This window comes from Rhinopithecus bieti, unplaced genomic scaffold (assembly GCF_001698545.2).
Source record: "Rhinopithecus bieti isolate Rb0 unplaced genomic scaffold, ASM169854v2 scaffold_662, whole genome shotgun sequence".
NCBI lineage: Eukaryota > Metazoa > Chordata > Mammalia > Primates > Cercopithecidae > Rhinopithecus > Rhinopithecus bieti.
Window position 1 is genome coordinate 620,307 of NW_016803231.1, and position 17,717 is coordinate 638,023.

The 17,717-nt window shown below is 39.5% G+C and overlaps 1 protein-coding gene across 2 annotated transcripts in view; it reads right to left on the reverse strand.

The window, feature by feature from the left end:
• Nucleotides 1-17,717, reverse strand: part of PEAK1 (pseudopodium enriched atypical kinase 1) — a 296,791-nt gene that overhangs the window by 24,507 nt on the left and 254,567 nt on the right. For both annotated transcript variants that reach the window (XM_017870420.1, XM_017870410.1), the window contains one exon: nucleotides 587-1,332. In XM_017870420.1, the coding sequence (XP_017725909.1) occupies nucleotides 587-1,332 (746 nt within the window). The remainder of the gene's footprint in view (nucleotides 1-586; nucleotides 1,333-17,717) is intronic.

Genomic DNA, 17,717 nt, shown 5'->3' on the forward strand with positions numbered 1-17,717 from the left:
GGCCGGGCACGGTGGCTCACGCCTGTAATCCCAGCACTTTGGGAGGCTGAGGTGGGTGGATCACCTGAGATCAGGAGTTTGAGACCAGCCTCAATGTGGTGAAACCCCATCTCCACTAAAAATACAAAAATTAGCTGGGCGTGGTGGCAGGTGCCTATAATCCCAGCTACTCAGGAGGCTGAGGCAGGAGAATCACTTGAACCTGGGAGGCGGAGATTACAGTGAGCTGAGATTGCACCATTGCACTCCAGCCTGGGCAACAAGAGCAAAACTCTGTCTCAAAAAAAAAAAAAAAGACTTCTTTGACTTCTAGAGTTTGGGTTAAGGTACCTCCAAGATCCCATAGAATTCTTGTTTACTTCTATCTTTGCATGCAGTATACTGTTGTAATTCTGTTAAGTTAAACATCTGTTTTCTCTAAATAATAAATAAGCCCCCTGCTTAATCCAGCATCTGGTACAAGGTAGATGCTCAATAATTTGCTGAATGGAGGAATGAAGGAAAGAAAGGAGAAAAGCAGAATGAATGCATCCCAACAACAATGTACTGGTTAAGACTTAACATGAGATTTATAATATTTTCTTACCTTGACTGCATAGTTATTAAGTGGATCTTTTGCATATGAAGCAGTATAGTAAACTGCATCACCTGCCTCACAACATGGTTTATCGCTGGTTAGCCTGAAGTCTGACCAGCTGTCCACTCCAAAACGGAGCTGGTCTTTCTGCCCAGCCATGAAAAGGTCTTCGCATTTAACAGCCAGTTTCTTCAAGGCATCCGTATGAAGGCTTCGGATTTTACCCACTACTTCCTCCCGATTCTCAAGTCCTCGATAAAGTGCTTGTCTCTGCGGCTTCTGGATGCCTCGGCCCTGTCTGCAAGAGGGCCCACGCCGGCTAGAGAGGGATTCCATGCTGTTGGAAAATCTATCCTTAATACTGAGAGTGGTTAAGCTGGAAATGCTGTTTGCTGCTGAGGGGACAGGTCTCTCCTTGCACAATGGCCTTTCCAAGGAGTCGTAAGACTCAATGTCCAGTCCTTTGAGTTCATAGCTGATGGAAGAACCAGCACTGCTAGCATCCCAGTTGGGGTCGATATCATAGGTGGGATTAGCCATGACACAAAGACTACTTTCCATGGATTTCTGGAGGTCCTTGGAGATTGGCTCTGTATTGGCTCTTATGATCATCTTCTTTGGCAGTGGGGGAGGTGTAGGTTGGGAAGCATTGGGTGCTTCTTGGTCTGTTTTCCCTCCAAAGGCAATGGCATCATCCACAGCTCCCTTGGGCTGTCGTGGCTGCTTGGGAGGTATCATGGCTGCTCTAGATTGCCCTGTATTGTTTTTAAAGCAATAAAAAGGAAACAGTAAGTAAACTTTTCAATCTCATTTTATAACTGAAACTTGAGCAGAAATGAGTAAGGTAACCATGGGAATGTAAGAATAAGTCAACTCTTTAGTTCAAAATGGGAAAAGAGAACAACCAAAGAACAAATACCTAAACATTGAAGTATCCAAGCCTTGATGGGAACAATAAATATGCATAATGTTTTGGCCCTGTCCAGGAACAGGGCACTGGTTTGGGTGATGAGTTTTGTTTTCAAAAAGGAAACCAGATTCTCCAGTCCTACCCTTCAGAGTGCTGTATTCACACCACACCAGAATATTAAGGAATGACAGACACTCAAATATACTTGTATTGTGACAGAGTAGAGATGATAGCATTATGGATAAAGAAAATACTTGGGAGCATTATTACAAACAGAATTGAAACTAGCAATGCGACCATTAGACAGGGGCTCCGAAGATAGTATTCTGTTCTTTTTATTCCAAAGTTACATTGTATTGTATATAGTACTTGTCAGATATATAACATTTTCCAACACATGAAAACAATTTCAAAAGCCATGATATTTATTTTACTATAGAGATGGATTCTGACATTGCTTAAACTGGTCTACATAAAAGATTCCTGTGATTGTCGTAAGGGGAACAGTGTATATGAGCAGTCAACTTCTGTTCTGAACACTAATTCCCAAACTCTTATGTGATTCTCTCTTATTTTGGTGGGCATATATGTTGTGATTTGACAGATACAATCTTTCAACATCTTTTATAAGCCCTAGTTAGAGAACAATTCATCTCTGCTTAGTTTCCAGCATTTATGATTAGAAAAAGATAAAACACATGTGTGTTTGAATACACCTTCAGGACTTATTGTATAACAGAGAGAAAATGTTATTTTTTAAAGACAGAGAAATATACACAAAACTTCCATAAAGGCTATTAAAATTAGTCTTGTTATTAAAATGAGGTCTCTACTCAAGATCTCAGAGTTATAAGGCTCTGTTATGGGTTGAATTATATCCCCCCAAAAGGTATGTTGAAGTGCTAACCCCTGGTACCTATGATTGTGACCTGTCAGATGTCTTTGTAGATTTAATAGTTAAGATGAGGTCATTAGGATAGGCCCTAATCCAATATGACTGATGTCCTTATAAGAAGGAAAAACACCATGTGAAGACAGGGACAGAGAGGGAAAACACCACATGACATTGGAGGCAGAGTCTGGAGTGACACAGGTGCAGACTAAGAAATACGGAGGATTGATGGCCACTACCAGATGCCAGACAAAGGCAAGAAAGGAATCTACCCAGTGTCTCAGAGGGAACACAGACCTGCTGACACCTTGATTTCAGACTCCTAGTCTCCATAACTGTGAGAGAATATATTTGTGTTGTTTTAAGACACCCATTTGTGGTACTTTTTCACAGCAGCCCTAGGAAACTCATCCATTCTCCTACTGATATTCATATAGAGTAGAAGGTGCTGGATGGGGCTGAGGATGATAATGATAGGGGTGGTGGTTTTGTTTTGTTAAAATCATGTCCTTGCAGCATGTCAATGGTAAGCACCGATATAATCTGGGATTGTAATAGTGTTGCTTATGATAGGGATAAGTTCTGAGAGAGTTAGGCAATCTCATAATTATGCAAAAATCATAGAGTGTACTTACATGAACCTAGATGGTACAGCCTACTACACACCTAGGCTATATGGTATAGCCTACTGCTTATAGGCTACAAACCTGTACAACATGGTACTGTACTGAATACTGTGGGTAACTGTAACACAATGCTAACTACTTGATATGGTTTGGTTGTGTCCCCACCCAAATCTCATCTTGAATTCCCACATGTTGTGGGAGGGACCCAGTGGGAGGTAATTGAGTCAGCACAGGTCTTTCCCATACTGTTCTTGTGAGAGAGAATAAGTCTCATGAGATCTGACGGTTTTAAAAAGAGGAGTTCCCCTGCACACGTTCTCTCTCTTTGCCTGCTGCCATCCACATACGATGTGACTTGCTCTTCCTTGCCCTCTGCCATGATTGTGAGGCCTCCCCAGCCATGTGGAACTGTAAGTCTAATAAACCTCTTTCTTTTGTAAATGGCCTGGTCTCATGTCTGTCTTTATCAGCACTGTGAAAACGGACTAATACAGTAAACTGGTACCAGTAGAGTGGGGTGTTGCTGAAAAGATACCCAAAAATGTGGAAGCAACTTTGGAACTAGGTAGCAGGCAGAGGTTGGAACAGTGTAGAGGGCTCAGAAGAAGACAGGAAAATGTGGAAAAGTTTGCAACTTCCTAGAGACTTGTTGAATGGCTTTGACAAAAGTGCTGATAGTGACATGAACAATAAGGTCCAGGCTGAGGTCGTCTCAGATGGAGATAAGGAACTTGTTGCGAACTGGAGCAAAGGTGACTCTTGTTATGTTTTAGCAAAGAGACTGGCAGAAATTTGGCCCTGCCCTAGAGATTTGTGGAACTTTGAACTTGAGAGAGACGATTTAGGGTATCTGGTAGAAGAAATTCCTAAGCAGCAAAACATTCAAGAGGAGACTTAGGTGCTGTTAAAGGCATTCAGTTTTATAAGGGAAGCAGAGCATAAAAGTTCAGAAAATTTGGCTTGGTGCAGTGGCTCATGCCTATAATCCCAGCACTCTGAGAGGCTGAGGCAGGTGGATCACTTGAGGTCAGGAGTTTGAGACCAGCCTGGCCAACATGGTGAAACCCTGTCTCTACTAAAAATGTAAAAATTACCCGTGCGTGGTGGCAGACACCTGTAGTCTGAGCTACTCAGGGGGCTGAGGCAGGAGAATTGCCTGAACCTGGGAAGTGGAGGTTGCAGTGAGCCGAGATCATGCCACTGTACTCCAGTTGGTAACAGAGCGAGACCCTGTCTCCAAATAAATAAATAAATAAAATAAAATAAAATATAAAAATCAGAAAATTTGCAGCCTGACAATGCGATAGAAAAGAAAGTACCATTTTCTGAAGAGAAATTCAAGCCCGTTGCAGAAATTTGCATAAGTAATAAGGAGCTGAAGGTTAATCCCCAAGAAAATGGGAAATATTTCTCCAGGCCATGTTAAAGGTTTTCACGGCAGCCCCTCCCATCACAGGCCGGAAGGCCTAGGAGGAAAAAGTAGTTTCCTGGGCCAGGCCCAGGGTCCTCGTGCTGTGTGCAGCCTAGGGACTTGGTGCCCTGTATCTTAACCATTCCAGCCATTGCTGAAAGGGGCCAATACAGAGCTCAGGCGGTGGCTTCAGAGGGTGCAAACCCCAAGCCTCGGCAGCTTCCATGTGGTGAGTGCACAGAGGTCAAGAATTGGGGTTTGGGAACCTCTGCCTAGGTTTCAGAGGATGTATGAAAATACCTGGATGCTGAGGCAGAAGTTGCCTGCAGGGGTCGGGCCCTCACGGAGAACCTCTGCTAGGGCAGTGTGAAAGGGAAATGTGGCCTCGGAGCCCCCACACAGAGTCCCTACTGGGGCACTGCCTAGTGGAGCTGTGAGAAGAGGGCCACTGTCCTCCAGATCCCAGAATTGTAGATCCACTGACAGCTTGCACCATGCATGTGGAAAAGCCACAGACACTCAATACCAGCCCCTCAAAGTAGCTGGGAGGGAGGCTATACCCTGCAAAGCCACAGGGGTGGAGCTGCCCAAGACCATGGGAACCCACGTCTTGCATCAGCATGACCCAGATGCAAGGCATGGAGTCAAGGGAGATCACTTTGGAACTTTAAGATTTGACTGCCCCGCTGAATTTCAGACTTGTGTGGGGCATGTAGCCCCTTTGTTTTGGTCAATTTCTCCCATTTGGAATGGCTCTATTTACCCAGTGCCTGTACCTGCATTGTATCTAGGAAGTAACTAACTTGCTTTTGATTTTACAGGCTCATGGGTGGAAGGGACTTGCCTTGTCTCAGATGAGACTTTGGACTATGGACTTTGGAGTTAATGCTGAAATGAGTTAAGATTTTAGGGGACTGTCGGCCTGATAGGTTTTGAAATGTGAGGACATGAGATCTGGGAGGGGCAAAGGGTGGAATGATATGGTTTGGCTGTGTCCCCACCTAAATCTCATTTTGAATTCCCATGTGTTGTGGGAGGGACCTGGTGGGAGGTAATTGAATCACAGGGGCAGGTCTTTCCCATGCTGCTCTCATGATAGTGAGTAAGTCTCACAAGATTTTAAAAAGAGGCTTTTAAAAGAGGAGTTCCCCTGCACAAACTCTCTCTTTGCCTGCTACCATTCACATAAGATGTGACTTGCTCCTCCTTGCCTTCCTCCATGATTGTGAGGCCTCCCCAGCCATGTGGAACTGTAAGTCCAATAAATCTCCTTCTTTTGTAAATTGCCCAGTCTTGGGGATGACTTTATCAGCAGTGTGAAAATGGACCAACACACTACTTGTGTATCTAAATGTAGAAAAGGTACAATAAAAATACAGTATAAAAGATAAAAAATGGTATGCTTGTATAGGGCACTTACCATGAAAGCAGCCTGCAGGACTGGAAGTAGCCCTGGGTGAGTCACCAAGTGAGTGGTGAGTGAATGTAAAGGCCTTGCATATTATTACCATACACTACTGGAGACTTTATATATACTGTATACTTAGGCTGTACTAAATTTATTTAAAAATTTTTGATTTTAATTAATTAAGTTTAATTAATTATTGAATTAACCTTAGCTTGCTGTATAATTTTAACTTTATAAACTTAAATTTTGTTTAACTTTTGAGTCTTATAATAACACTTAGCTTAAAACACACTGTACACTGTTTAAAAATATTTTTTCTTTGGGCCAGGCACGGTGGCTTATGCCTGTAATCCCAGCACTTTGGGAGGCCAAGGCAGGCGGATCACTTGAGGTCAGGAGTTTGAGACCAGCCTGGCCAATGTGGCGAAACCCTGTCTCTACTAAAAATACAAAAATTAGCCAGGCATGGTGGTGCATGCCTATAGTCCCAGCTACTCAGGAGGCTGAGGCAGGAGAATCACTTGAACCTGGGAGGTGGAGGTTGCAGTGAGCTGAGATCATACCACTGCACATCAGCCTGGGTGACAGAGTGAGACTCTGTCTCAAAAAAAAAAAAAATTTTTTTTCTTTGTGTCTTTATGCTACAAATCTTTCTCTATTTAAACACATTTTATTTATTTTATTTATAAACTTTTTTGTTAAAAATGAAGACACAAACACACATATTACTAGTCCTAACCCCTGGTACCTGTGAATGTGACCTTATTTGGAAATAAAGCCTTTGTAGATGTAATCAAGTTAAGATGAGGTCATTAGAGTGGGCCCTAACCCAGTATGACTGGTGTCCTTATAAGAAAAAACACCATGTGAAGACAGCGACAATGATGACAAAGGCCTACACAGGGTTAAGAATATCAATATCACGGTCTTCCACCTCTACATCCTGTCCCACTGGTAGGTCTTCAGGGGCAGTAACACACATGGAGCTGTCATCTCCTAAGATAATAATGCCTTCTTCTGGAATACCTCCTGAAGGACCCACCTGAGTCTGTTTTACAGTTAACTTTTTAAAAATAAGTAGGAGTACACTTTAAAATTATGGTAATAGTACAGAAAATGCATAAACCAGTAACACAGTAGTTTATCACAAAGTATTATGTACTATACATAACTGTATGTGCTTTATTTTTATATGACTGGCAGCGCAGTAGGTTTGTTTACACCAGCATCACCACAAACGTCAGTAATGCCTTGCGCTATGATGATACAATGGCTGTCACTAGGTGACAGGAATTTTTCAGCTCCATCATAATCCTATGAGACCGTGTTGTTTGTGCAGCCCACTGTTGACCAAAACATCATTATATAGCACATGACTATATCCATTTCCCATGCACACCACTTTCTTCAAGAATATCTAAGAATTTATATAAGCTACAGCAAAATATACAGCAAACTCAATGACCTCTTTTCTCCACCCATGCCATGTAGTAATATTTTTATAAGGAATATAACTATATTAAATATAAACAAACAACAACACACACACATATATACACATATATAATATACATATAATATATATTGTGTGTGTATATATATTTAGAGGGAAGGACTCGGAGAGAGAGCAGAAGAGTAAGAGAAGAGAAAAAAAATATGAGAATGCTAAGCTTCAAGACGGTCTGAGCTTTTGTTTTATTCATTGCTGTAATCTCTGTGCCAAGAACAAGGTCTAGATAGAATCAATAATAATTTCTTGAATGAAGGAAAAAATATTTACTACTGAAAGAGAGAAAGTAGTAAAATTGTATAGATACCTATAATAATAAGGAAAGAAACTGAATTAGTATTTTAAAAAATTCACACAAAGAAAAAACCAGGACCAGATGGCTTCACTGATGAATTCTATCAAATGTTTAAAGAAGTATTAAGACCAATCTTTAGAAAACTTTTCCGGCCGGGCGCGGTGGCTCAAGCCTGTAATCCCAGCACTTTGGGAGGCCGAGACAGGCGGATCACGAGGTCAGGAGATCGAGACCATCCTGGCTAACACCGTGAAACCCCGTCTCTACTAAAAAATACAAAAAACTAGCCGGGCGAGGTGGCGGGCGCCTGTAGTCCCAGCTACTAGGGAGGCTGAGGCAGGAGAATGGCGTAAACCCGGGAGGCGGAGCTTGCAGTGAGCTGAGATCCGGCCACTGCACTCCAGCCTGGACGACAGAGCGAGACTCCGCCTCAAAAAAAATAAATAAATAAAATAAAATGCCATTAAAAAAAAAAAAAAAAAAAAAAAAAAAACTTTTCCAAAAAATAGTACAGGAGAGGGAATGCTTCCCAACTTGAATTCAATGGAGCCAATATTACCTAAATACTAAAACTAGACAAAGACATAAAAAGAAAACTAGAGACTGTCTTTTATGAATACAGATGTGAAAATCTACACAATATGCTAGCAAACAAAATCCAGCAACATATAATAAAGGATTATATACCACAACAAGGTGGGATTTATTCCAGGAATGCAAGGTTGGTTTAACATCTGAAAATCAATCAATGTAATATACCATGCCAATGGAATAAAGGGGAAAAAAAGTTCATATAATTACCTTAATAGATGCAGAAAAAAAGTTTGATAACATCAAACACCTTTCCATGATAATAACATTCAATGAACTAGAAACAGAAGAGAACATCCTCAGCCTGATAAAGGAAAGGGCATCTTTGTAAAAGAGCTAACATCATACTTATTGATAAAAGACTGGAGTTTCCCCCATAATATCAGGAACAAGATAAGGATTTGCATTCTTGCCATTTCTTTTTTTCTTTTTCTTTTCTTTTCTTTCTTTCTTTCTTTTTTTTCAGACAGGATCTCGCTTTGTCACCCAGGCTGGAGTGCAGTGGCACAATCTCAGCTCACTGCAGCCTCGACCTCCCAGGCTGAAGTGATCCTTCCATCTCAGTCCTCCAAGTAGCCAGGACTACAGGCATGCACCACCATGCCCAGCTAATTTTCTGTATTTTTCATAGAGACAGGGTTTCGCCATGTTGCCCAGGTTGGTCTCAAACTCCTGAGCTCAAGTAATCTGCCTGCCTTGGCCTCCCAAAGTGATGGGATTACAGGTATGAACCACCGCACCTCGCCCATTTCTATTCTACATTGTACAGGAGGTTCTAGTCAGGGATATTAGGAAAGAAAAAGAGATAAAGACATCCAGATTGGAAAGAGGAAAGTAAAACTCTCTTCATTCACAGATAATACAATCCTGTATATTGAGAAGCATAGGGAATCGACACACAAAAAAACTATTAGAATGAATATACCAGTTCAGCAAGGTTATAGGATACAAGATCAGCATACAAAAACCAATTCATTTCTATACATTATAAATGAATGATCCAAAATAAAATTAAGAAGACAATTCTATTTATGACACCATCAAAAAGGATAAAGTAACCAGAAATAAACCTAACAAAACTAGTGTAAGACTTGTACTTTGAAAACTATAAAGCATTGCTGAAACTAAAAAGCAAATGGAAAGACATCTTATGCTCATGGATCGGAGACTTTATATTGTTAAAATGGAAATATTCCCTAAATTGATCTACAGATTTAATATAATTCCTATCAAAATTCCAGCTAGACTTCTTGCAGAAACTGGCAGGCTCATCCTAAAATTCATATGGAAATACAAGAAACCTAGAGTAGTCAAAGTCCTTAAAAAGAATAATACACTTTCCTATTCCAAGTTATTACAAAATTATAGTAATCAAGAGTATGTGGTACTGGCGTAAGAATAGAAATATAGATGAATGAAATATATTTGAGAGTGCAGAAGTGAACCCTTATATTTAAGGCCAATTGATTTTTGACAAGATTGCCAAAACAATCCAACATGGAAAGAACAGTTTCAAGCAAAATAATGAAACTGAATCCCTACCTCACACTATACATAAAACTTAACTAAAATGTATGAAAATTTAAATATAAGAGCTAAAACTAAAAAACTCTTAGAAAAAAAGTAGGAATAAATCTTTGCAACCTTGGGTTAGGCAATGGTTTCTTAGATATGATACCTAAAGTATAAGTAACAAGAGAAAAAGTAGATTGGAAGTCAATAAAAATGATAAACTTTTATGCTTCAAAGGACATCTTCAAGAAAGTAAAAAAGACAACTCACAGAATGGGAGAAAATATGTTCAAATTACATAACTGATAAGAGACTTATATTCAGAAAATACATGGAACTGTTTTGAAAAAGATAAACAACCCAAGTAAAAATGGGTAAAAGATTTGCATAGCTATTTCTTCGAAGAAAATATATAAATGGCCAGTGCATGTGGAAAGATGTTCAGCATCATCACTCATGAGGTAACTGCAAACTGAGACATCATTTCATATCTACTAGGTTAGCTGTAATAAAACACACAGGCAAGTGTTGGTGAGGATGTGGAGAAATTCAATGTTTATACATTGCTAGTAGGAATCTAAAATGGTGCCACCACCTTGGAAAATATTTTGGTAGTTCCTCAAAAAGTTAAACATACAGTTACTATTTGACCCAGCATTTCGACTCCCGGGTATATACCCAAGACAACTGAAAACATGTCCACCAAAACTTAATATACAAATGTTCACGAGCGGCACATTTATAATAGCCAAAAAGTAGAAACAAACCAGATGTCCATCACCTGATGAATGGATAAATTATATGTGGTATACAATTAACTATTATTCAGGCATAAGAGGAGTGAAGTACTGATGTATGCTACAACATGGAAAAACCTTGAAAACGTTATACTAAGTGAGAGAAGTCAGTCAAAAATGACCACATATTATATGATTCCACTTATATGAAATTTCCAGAAATATATAAAGTCATAGAGACAGAAAGTAGATTAGCAGTTGTAAGGGGCTGGGGGAAGGGAAGAATGGACAGTGACTGCTAATGGATTTCTGTCTGGGATGATGAAAATGCTCTGAAATTAGACATCAGTGATGCTTGCAAAATTCTGTGAATGTACTAAAACTAACTGAACTGCACACTTTCGGAGGGTGAATTTTATGGAATATAAATTATATCTCAATAAAGCAAATCAACAATCCATTCTTAGAAACAACCATCAATTCAGTTTTCAGTCTTACCTTCTCATTCCTCTGTGCTCTTAACCAAGCATGTAGGGGCTTGGCATTTACTGAATATTTCCTGTGATGGTGGGGTCTCCTTCCCAAAGCTGTTCCAGCCCTATTTTCTCTTGGCTAATGTGAGATGTGAGACCATGGTTTATTTACAAGATGACAGAAGTATGCTTTGTAATAAATCCTAATTTTTCAGTTGCTGAACTAGACCTTACAGAGATGAAGCACCATGGAGAAGGTTAGAAGCAGTGAATTGCACCAGCTCAGGCCCTGTCATCCTTGCCAGACAACTGTGATAATCTCCTATTATTGCTGTCTCCAGTTTTACCTCCCTCACCACACAAGCCACTAGAGAGATGTTTTTCAAACACCAAAGCTGATCATGACACTTCTCTGCTTTAAAAAATTCTTTCCTAAAGATCAAGTTCAAATCTTCAAGCACAGAAAGTGAGCCTTTCATGATCTGGCCCTGGTATACTTGTTTCTCATTGTATTTCCTCTTATATCCTAAGGCAGAGCCACCAAACTACTTGTGGTTTCTCCAGCATTCTTGGCAATTTTATGCTTCCTTTGTGTCTAGTGTCTTTGCTCATGCTGATCCTCTTCCGAGAATAGTTTCCCACTCCTCTCATCTTTAAACATTCTGCTTCTGGGGAATATTTCTTACTCCACTCCCCAGAATTGACCTTTCTTGGGCCCTCAGATACACCCTGTGAATATTTCTCTTTAAGCACTTTACAACCCTTGACTTGTGTTCCTTCCTGAATGCCTACTGGTTTGCTCATTGAGGGAATGGACTGTGTCTCATCTGTGGACCCAAGACCAAGCAAAGAATCTGGGCTGAGAGCAGAATGGAATACATAAAAAAAATAGAACATGAACCTATTCTTACTTGTTCCAATTTGGGCCCTATAACAGGCTTTACCTGTTCCAATGTGGGCCCTATAAGAGCCATGTTCTACCCATTTCTCCAAATTAGAAGAAACAAAAATAATCACGGACATGAGATAAACGGAGAATTCCAAAAGTACCTTTTTTTCTTTTATAACCTCAGAACTGACAAGGGAGAGAAGGTCTATCATCATCAGCAGCTCTTTAATGCTTATCAGAGGAGGTGAAGAACGGCTGATCATGTGACTTTCTGCCAGCCAGAGAATAAAGTTCAAACTCCTCAGCAAGTTGGTCAAGGCTCTCTGTCTTATCTACCACTATTTCTCATCAACCCTTCCTATGAATCACTCATTTCCTGTTAATATGTTCCATGTTTTTATTTTTACATTTTTGCCTTAGCTTGGGTGTCTGCCCTTGGCCTAGCTCAAATGGCACTTGCCAGCTGAAGCCTTCCCTACTCTCTACTCCTCCACCTCAAACTGGAAGCCATCGCTTCTTAGCATTTTTTGCTCTACTAGAGCATTTTTAGCCTTTTATAAAGTGTGTGTTTTTACATCCCCTCAGAACCTGATGTGATCTAAGGCATACAGCAGGTGTGAAGTAAGTGGCTGCTGGACTGAGGGACAGAGTCAACAGAGTTGGTCATCAATTCAAAATGGAAATGGATAGCCAAGGTAGCAAGGAAATAAAGATAAGTAACGTGGCTTCTCTTCCCAAAATAGCAGGATATGATCTCCTGGGAGCTAAGGAGATTTCCACATGAGAATCAGACACTTACGCATTCCAAATGAAACCACAAACATTCCACAGCCCATACAAGTAGGTCAAGCCATTCTCCTAAGTCTAAAACTGGTTTGTGCTTCTAGTTTTTTTCCTCCAAGAAAGACAAGTTCTCCTAACTGAATTCCAATCATTTCGGTCAATGTTTTAAAAGCTTGGTATCTTAGCTGTTTTTATTTTAAACTTTTAATCCTGCACATTCCTCTCAAGCCCATGGGACCAGACACCAAGCTCAGCTTTCAGCAGGCCTAATATAACATCACATACTCCACATTTCTGTGGCATACCAGTGCTCTCTAAGCAGAAAAAAATAGATTGTGTTCTAAATCCTGCCTTGCTATATGCTAAAAAAACTCTTTTGGACAAATACGTTTGACTAAACCACACTCAAAACTTACTTTTCTCTTTTTCTGAACTTCCATAATCTACCTCTTTACTTTCTCCCCACTTAAAAATGTCTTCAGGCTGGGCACGGTGGCTCATGCCTATAATCCCAGCACTTTGGAAGGTCAAAGTGGGCGGATCGCCTGAGCTCAGAAGTTGGAGACCACTCTGGGCAACATGATGAAATCCTGTCTCTACTAAAATACAAAAAATTAGCTGGGTGTGGTGGCATGTGCCTGTAGTCCCAGCTACTCGGGAGGCTGAGGCATGAAAGTCGCTTGAACCTGAGAGATGGAGGTTGCAGTGAGCCATGATCATGCCACTGCACTCCAGCTTGGGCTACAGAGTGAGACTCCATCTCAAAAAAAAAAAAAAAAAAAAAGTCTTCAGACTGACGGGCCCTATATCATGTTCTGGAAAGCAAGCAAATGTTTGCTTATGACCTGGTAGGTAATCATTACAGTCTTAGGGTGCTGGGGATAAAGAACACTAATAATGACCCGCTTGTGTAGGAGTAGCATGATTTCCTGGTTGATCTCTCTGCCTCCTGTCATCTCATAGGTAGCTCCTAGAATCTTTAAAAACAATCCTGATTGTGCCTCTATTCAAAATTCTTCAGTGGCTCTCCATTTGCTACAAGCAAAAGATATGCCTTTTGTGACCCTCTTCCAGACTCCTCCAAGAAGAGGCTTTCATTAAACCTTTAAATATCTGCATCACAGCAACTATCATGCTCCTAAGAGTCCAGTTCCATGTCTATCTTTCCCAAAGATCAGAAGTCCTTGAAAAATACATTAGTATTCCCAGCACTCAGCCTGGTACCAGGGAGATAGCTGGTGTTCAACAAATGTTTGCTGAATAAAAGCATTAAAGCCCAAATAAATAGAAATTATCTCCTATTTAAACTGTAATTTCAATCTTCATCCCTAATTTTCTCCCCAGGGCTCAAAACAAGTAATACAGATGAGAAAGAGAAGGGAGAAGACAAAATAAGAACCATCACCTCCACTAGTGCATAGCGGGGAATACGTAGAGTTTATAAACATAGATGCTACACACCATCACTGTGCAACAGCCTTGTCAAATGAACAGGGTCTCGCATTGGCTGAACCTAGCGCTCAGAGCATCATCCCCCTCCAGCAGGCATCAGCAGCTTAGGAGGAAGGGGCCTAATCTGCCTAGGCATTATTACTGTGCTGAGGCTTACCATAGTCAAATATAAGCAACAACTGGCAAATCACAGGGGATATCAACTTCATGCCAAACAATAAAACAAATCTGATTTCCAAAGACCATTTTGGGTTTAGCCTCAAATAAACAGATACAAAGACCACTTTAAAGAACGTCAGTGGTATAGCAGCTGGCTGACTTAATTTTTGTAAGTCCTCATTAGTGGAAACCGCTCCAAAAACAGAGATTATTTATTTGGGGGTAATTTATCTATGTAATTTAAATACTGCACTCTCTCAACTAATTCTAGTATATGAAAATCTATTTTTAAATGGGAATGCAGCTAACTTCGGGACAGAGTGTATGATTTCTTTTTAAACAGAAATAATTACAATTTTAGGAAGTACAACTGCTCAAACAAATGTTCAAAGCTCTCAACCTCAGTTTTTTTTTAAGCATCTAAATGATCTAAAACTGTGCAATTCTTTAGCCCTTGGTTCAGATCATTAGCTATAGAGTGTGTGGAATAATGTCTGCTCAATAATTATTTGTTGAGTAAATGAGTGAATGATAATGTAATCCTCAGAATAATTTTTTTTTAAAAGCTGGCATTTATAATGACATTATTCTATAATTACATCAAGGCCAGCAAAGTAATGACATTCTTTTAAGTATATCCACCCCTTAAAATTTAACACTAACAATCAATATTAATGCCAAAGGAAGTTCTGCAGACAGAAGACTTTTATGTGTTTTTTTTTCAGTATTTGAAGGACAAAGCCTAAAGGAGATGCTCAAAGTAAGTAAAATGAGAAAATGTGCACAGTTTCTTGTGCTGATCTATAGAAAGGAAACAGAGGTATGGTTTACATAATTCCTTAATTAGGAAACCCATGGACGAAGCCTCATAAGAAAAAGAAAAGCCAGCTGATTAATGGAGCACATAGACTTGAAATTTTCCTAGATGAACTTTCCTGAGCAGAGCCAGATTTTCCTAATCTGGTAATCTTCTAAAGTCAAATCCAAAAGTCATTTTTAGCTCGTTCACTCAAACACATTCTTAGTACCTACTGTGTGTTTTAGATAATGCACTAGGACGTTGGGATGCAAAAAGAGGAACAAGCCAAAATCGGTCGAATAAAGGGGATATTATAAGGAATGTAGAAGATATGAGTACTTGGTTACAAAGTGATTGAAGGAGAGCTATCTCATTACATGTTCCTGATTTTAGCAGACTGATAAAGCAGTCAAATATGCCACATTAAAAAAACAGTGATCTCTATTTTGAGATAAACATAGAAACATAGGGAGAATGTTCGAGGTCTGATTCAAACAAATTTTATTGCTTCTTTGGGAAATCATTTTGGGCAACAGACACCTATAAAATTCAGCTTGGGGTCAGTTAAGGTGTTACAGATCAGAGTTCATTAAGTGATCTTATATGACCACCACCCAGAGTAAAATCACCATTCTGTGAGGGGCAACCTTCTTAAGTTGTCAAGTTGCATAAAGACCAATGTGATTTTTGTGCAACACAGAAGACAATATAAATCCCCCAAATAACACATTCTTTAAAGCAGTGCTGTTCAATAGAACTTTGTGTAACAATGGAAATGTTCCATATCTGCACTAATGCAGTAGCTACTATCTACATGTGGCTACTAGGCACTTGAAATGTTGTTAGTGAGACTGAGGAAATGAATTTTTATCTTTATAAATTTATATTTCAGAAGCCATATATGGCTAGTGGTGACTGTATTGAAGAATAATTAATTCAGTTATGAACAAAATAAAGTTTGCATTATTTACATTAAGGACAAGAAGAATGACATCTAAATTAATCCTGGAGGTAGATGCCTAACGTAAAAAAGAAAAATATACGGGTTGCTTAAGTCAGGAGCTCTTTGTGGGAATAGTTCAATCACAACTCCTATTGCACCACAGTGGAAGTAATACGATGGCTGCGAGGGTAGAGGACTCACAGGAGATTCTGAAGGAGGGTAATCAAGGCCTAGTCCAGTTGAGTTTTTTTTTTTTTTTTAATGGAGTTTTTTAAATCTATATAAGAAATGTGAGAATTACACAAATTGTCCATGTCCCTTTGTTTTGTTATAATTGGCAGATCTTAAGGAACTGGATCTGCACAGCTATGTTGCTATTTGTCACCTCTCCTCTGTTCCCTGTTAGCTACCTTGGGGATCCTGTAGTCTGCTTTTCATTTCACATCTTTGGTCATGAGTTGTGCAGGAAGCCCACAATTTTTTAGATTTACATTTTGTTGTTCTGCTTATTTAAGCAATCTAATAGCATTTTAAATCCTTTCCACTTTACATTTTCTGGCTATCATATCTAACATATTTAAAGGAGAAAGAAGCCAGGTACGGTGGCTCACCCTTGTAATCCCAGTGCTTTGAGAGGCCAAGGTTGGAGGATTGCTTGACGCCAGGAGTTTGAGACCAGCCTGGGCAACATAGGGAGACTCTATCTCTACAAAAAATATTTAAAAACTAGCTGAGTATGTGGTACACTCTTGTAGACCCAGCTACTTGGGAGGCTGGGAAGGGAGGATCACTTGAGCCCAGGAGTTTGAGGTTGCAGTTGAGCTATGACAGCGCCACTGCACTCCAGCCTGGGCAATAGAGAAAGACGCTGTCTCTAAAAAAATTTAAAATTTAAAAAATATATATATATTTAAAGGAGAAAGCAGAGTATATTTGTGGGGAGAAATAAAGGAATTCACAACTAGTAAGGACTTCTATGTACCAAGTACTTCTCTGCCACTAGCCCTACAAAGCAGATGTCACTATTCCTTCATTTTGGATGAGGAAATTGAAGCTCAGGGATGTTAAATAGCCAGCCCACAATCATGCAGGTGGGTGGGCAATGACACAGCTGTGATAGAAACCTAAATCCCACTGATCCCCTCAATCTATCTTTTTTTCCTGCTATGGTACATTGCTTCCTAAACCTGCTTCACAATGTAATTTTCAGAAACAAATTCCACAGTAAAAATGATGGTAAGCGTTGAATTTTTCTCCCTTAGTTTCTTCCACATCTGTCAATCCATCCACTGTATTATTAAAGAAACAAAGAAAAGAAAAAAGAGGAAGTGGTCTTTATGGACTGGTTCTGGAATATTTAAAAGGATCTAAAGCTATTGCATTAGGAGGTTTTGCTGTCTTTTAGTTTTTAAACACACCATTTTTTAAAGTTATCAAGCCTTTAATTCATAAAACATTACTCAAAGGGGTAGTTTAAAACTGCATGCAAACGACTTGTTGAAAGTATTAAAAAAGGAAAGTTTCAAATGCCATCTAAAATACTTGTTCCATTAGGAAAAATAACAAAATAAAACCCCCCTATCTTACAACTATTGGAGTCAACTTTATTACCTTTCCAACGAAGCTACTATGTATCATAATGTATCATATCCTATAGAGTCAAGTATATAGACACTTGAGCACTTAAGGAAAACTGGACAATATCTTATTGGCATCACTCTTTTTTTTTTTTTTTTTTTTTTTTTTTTTT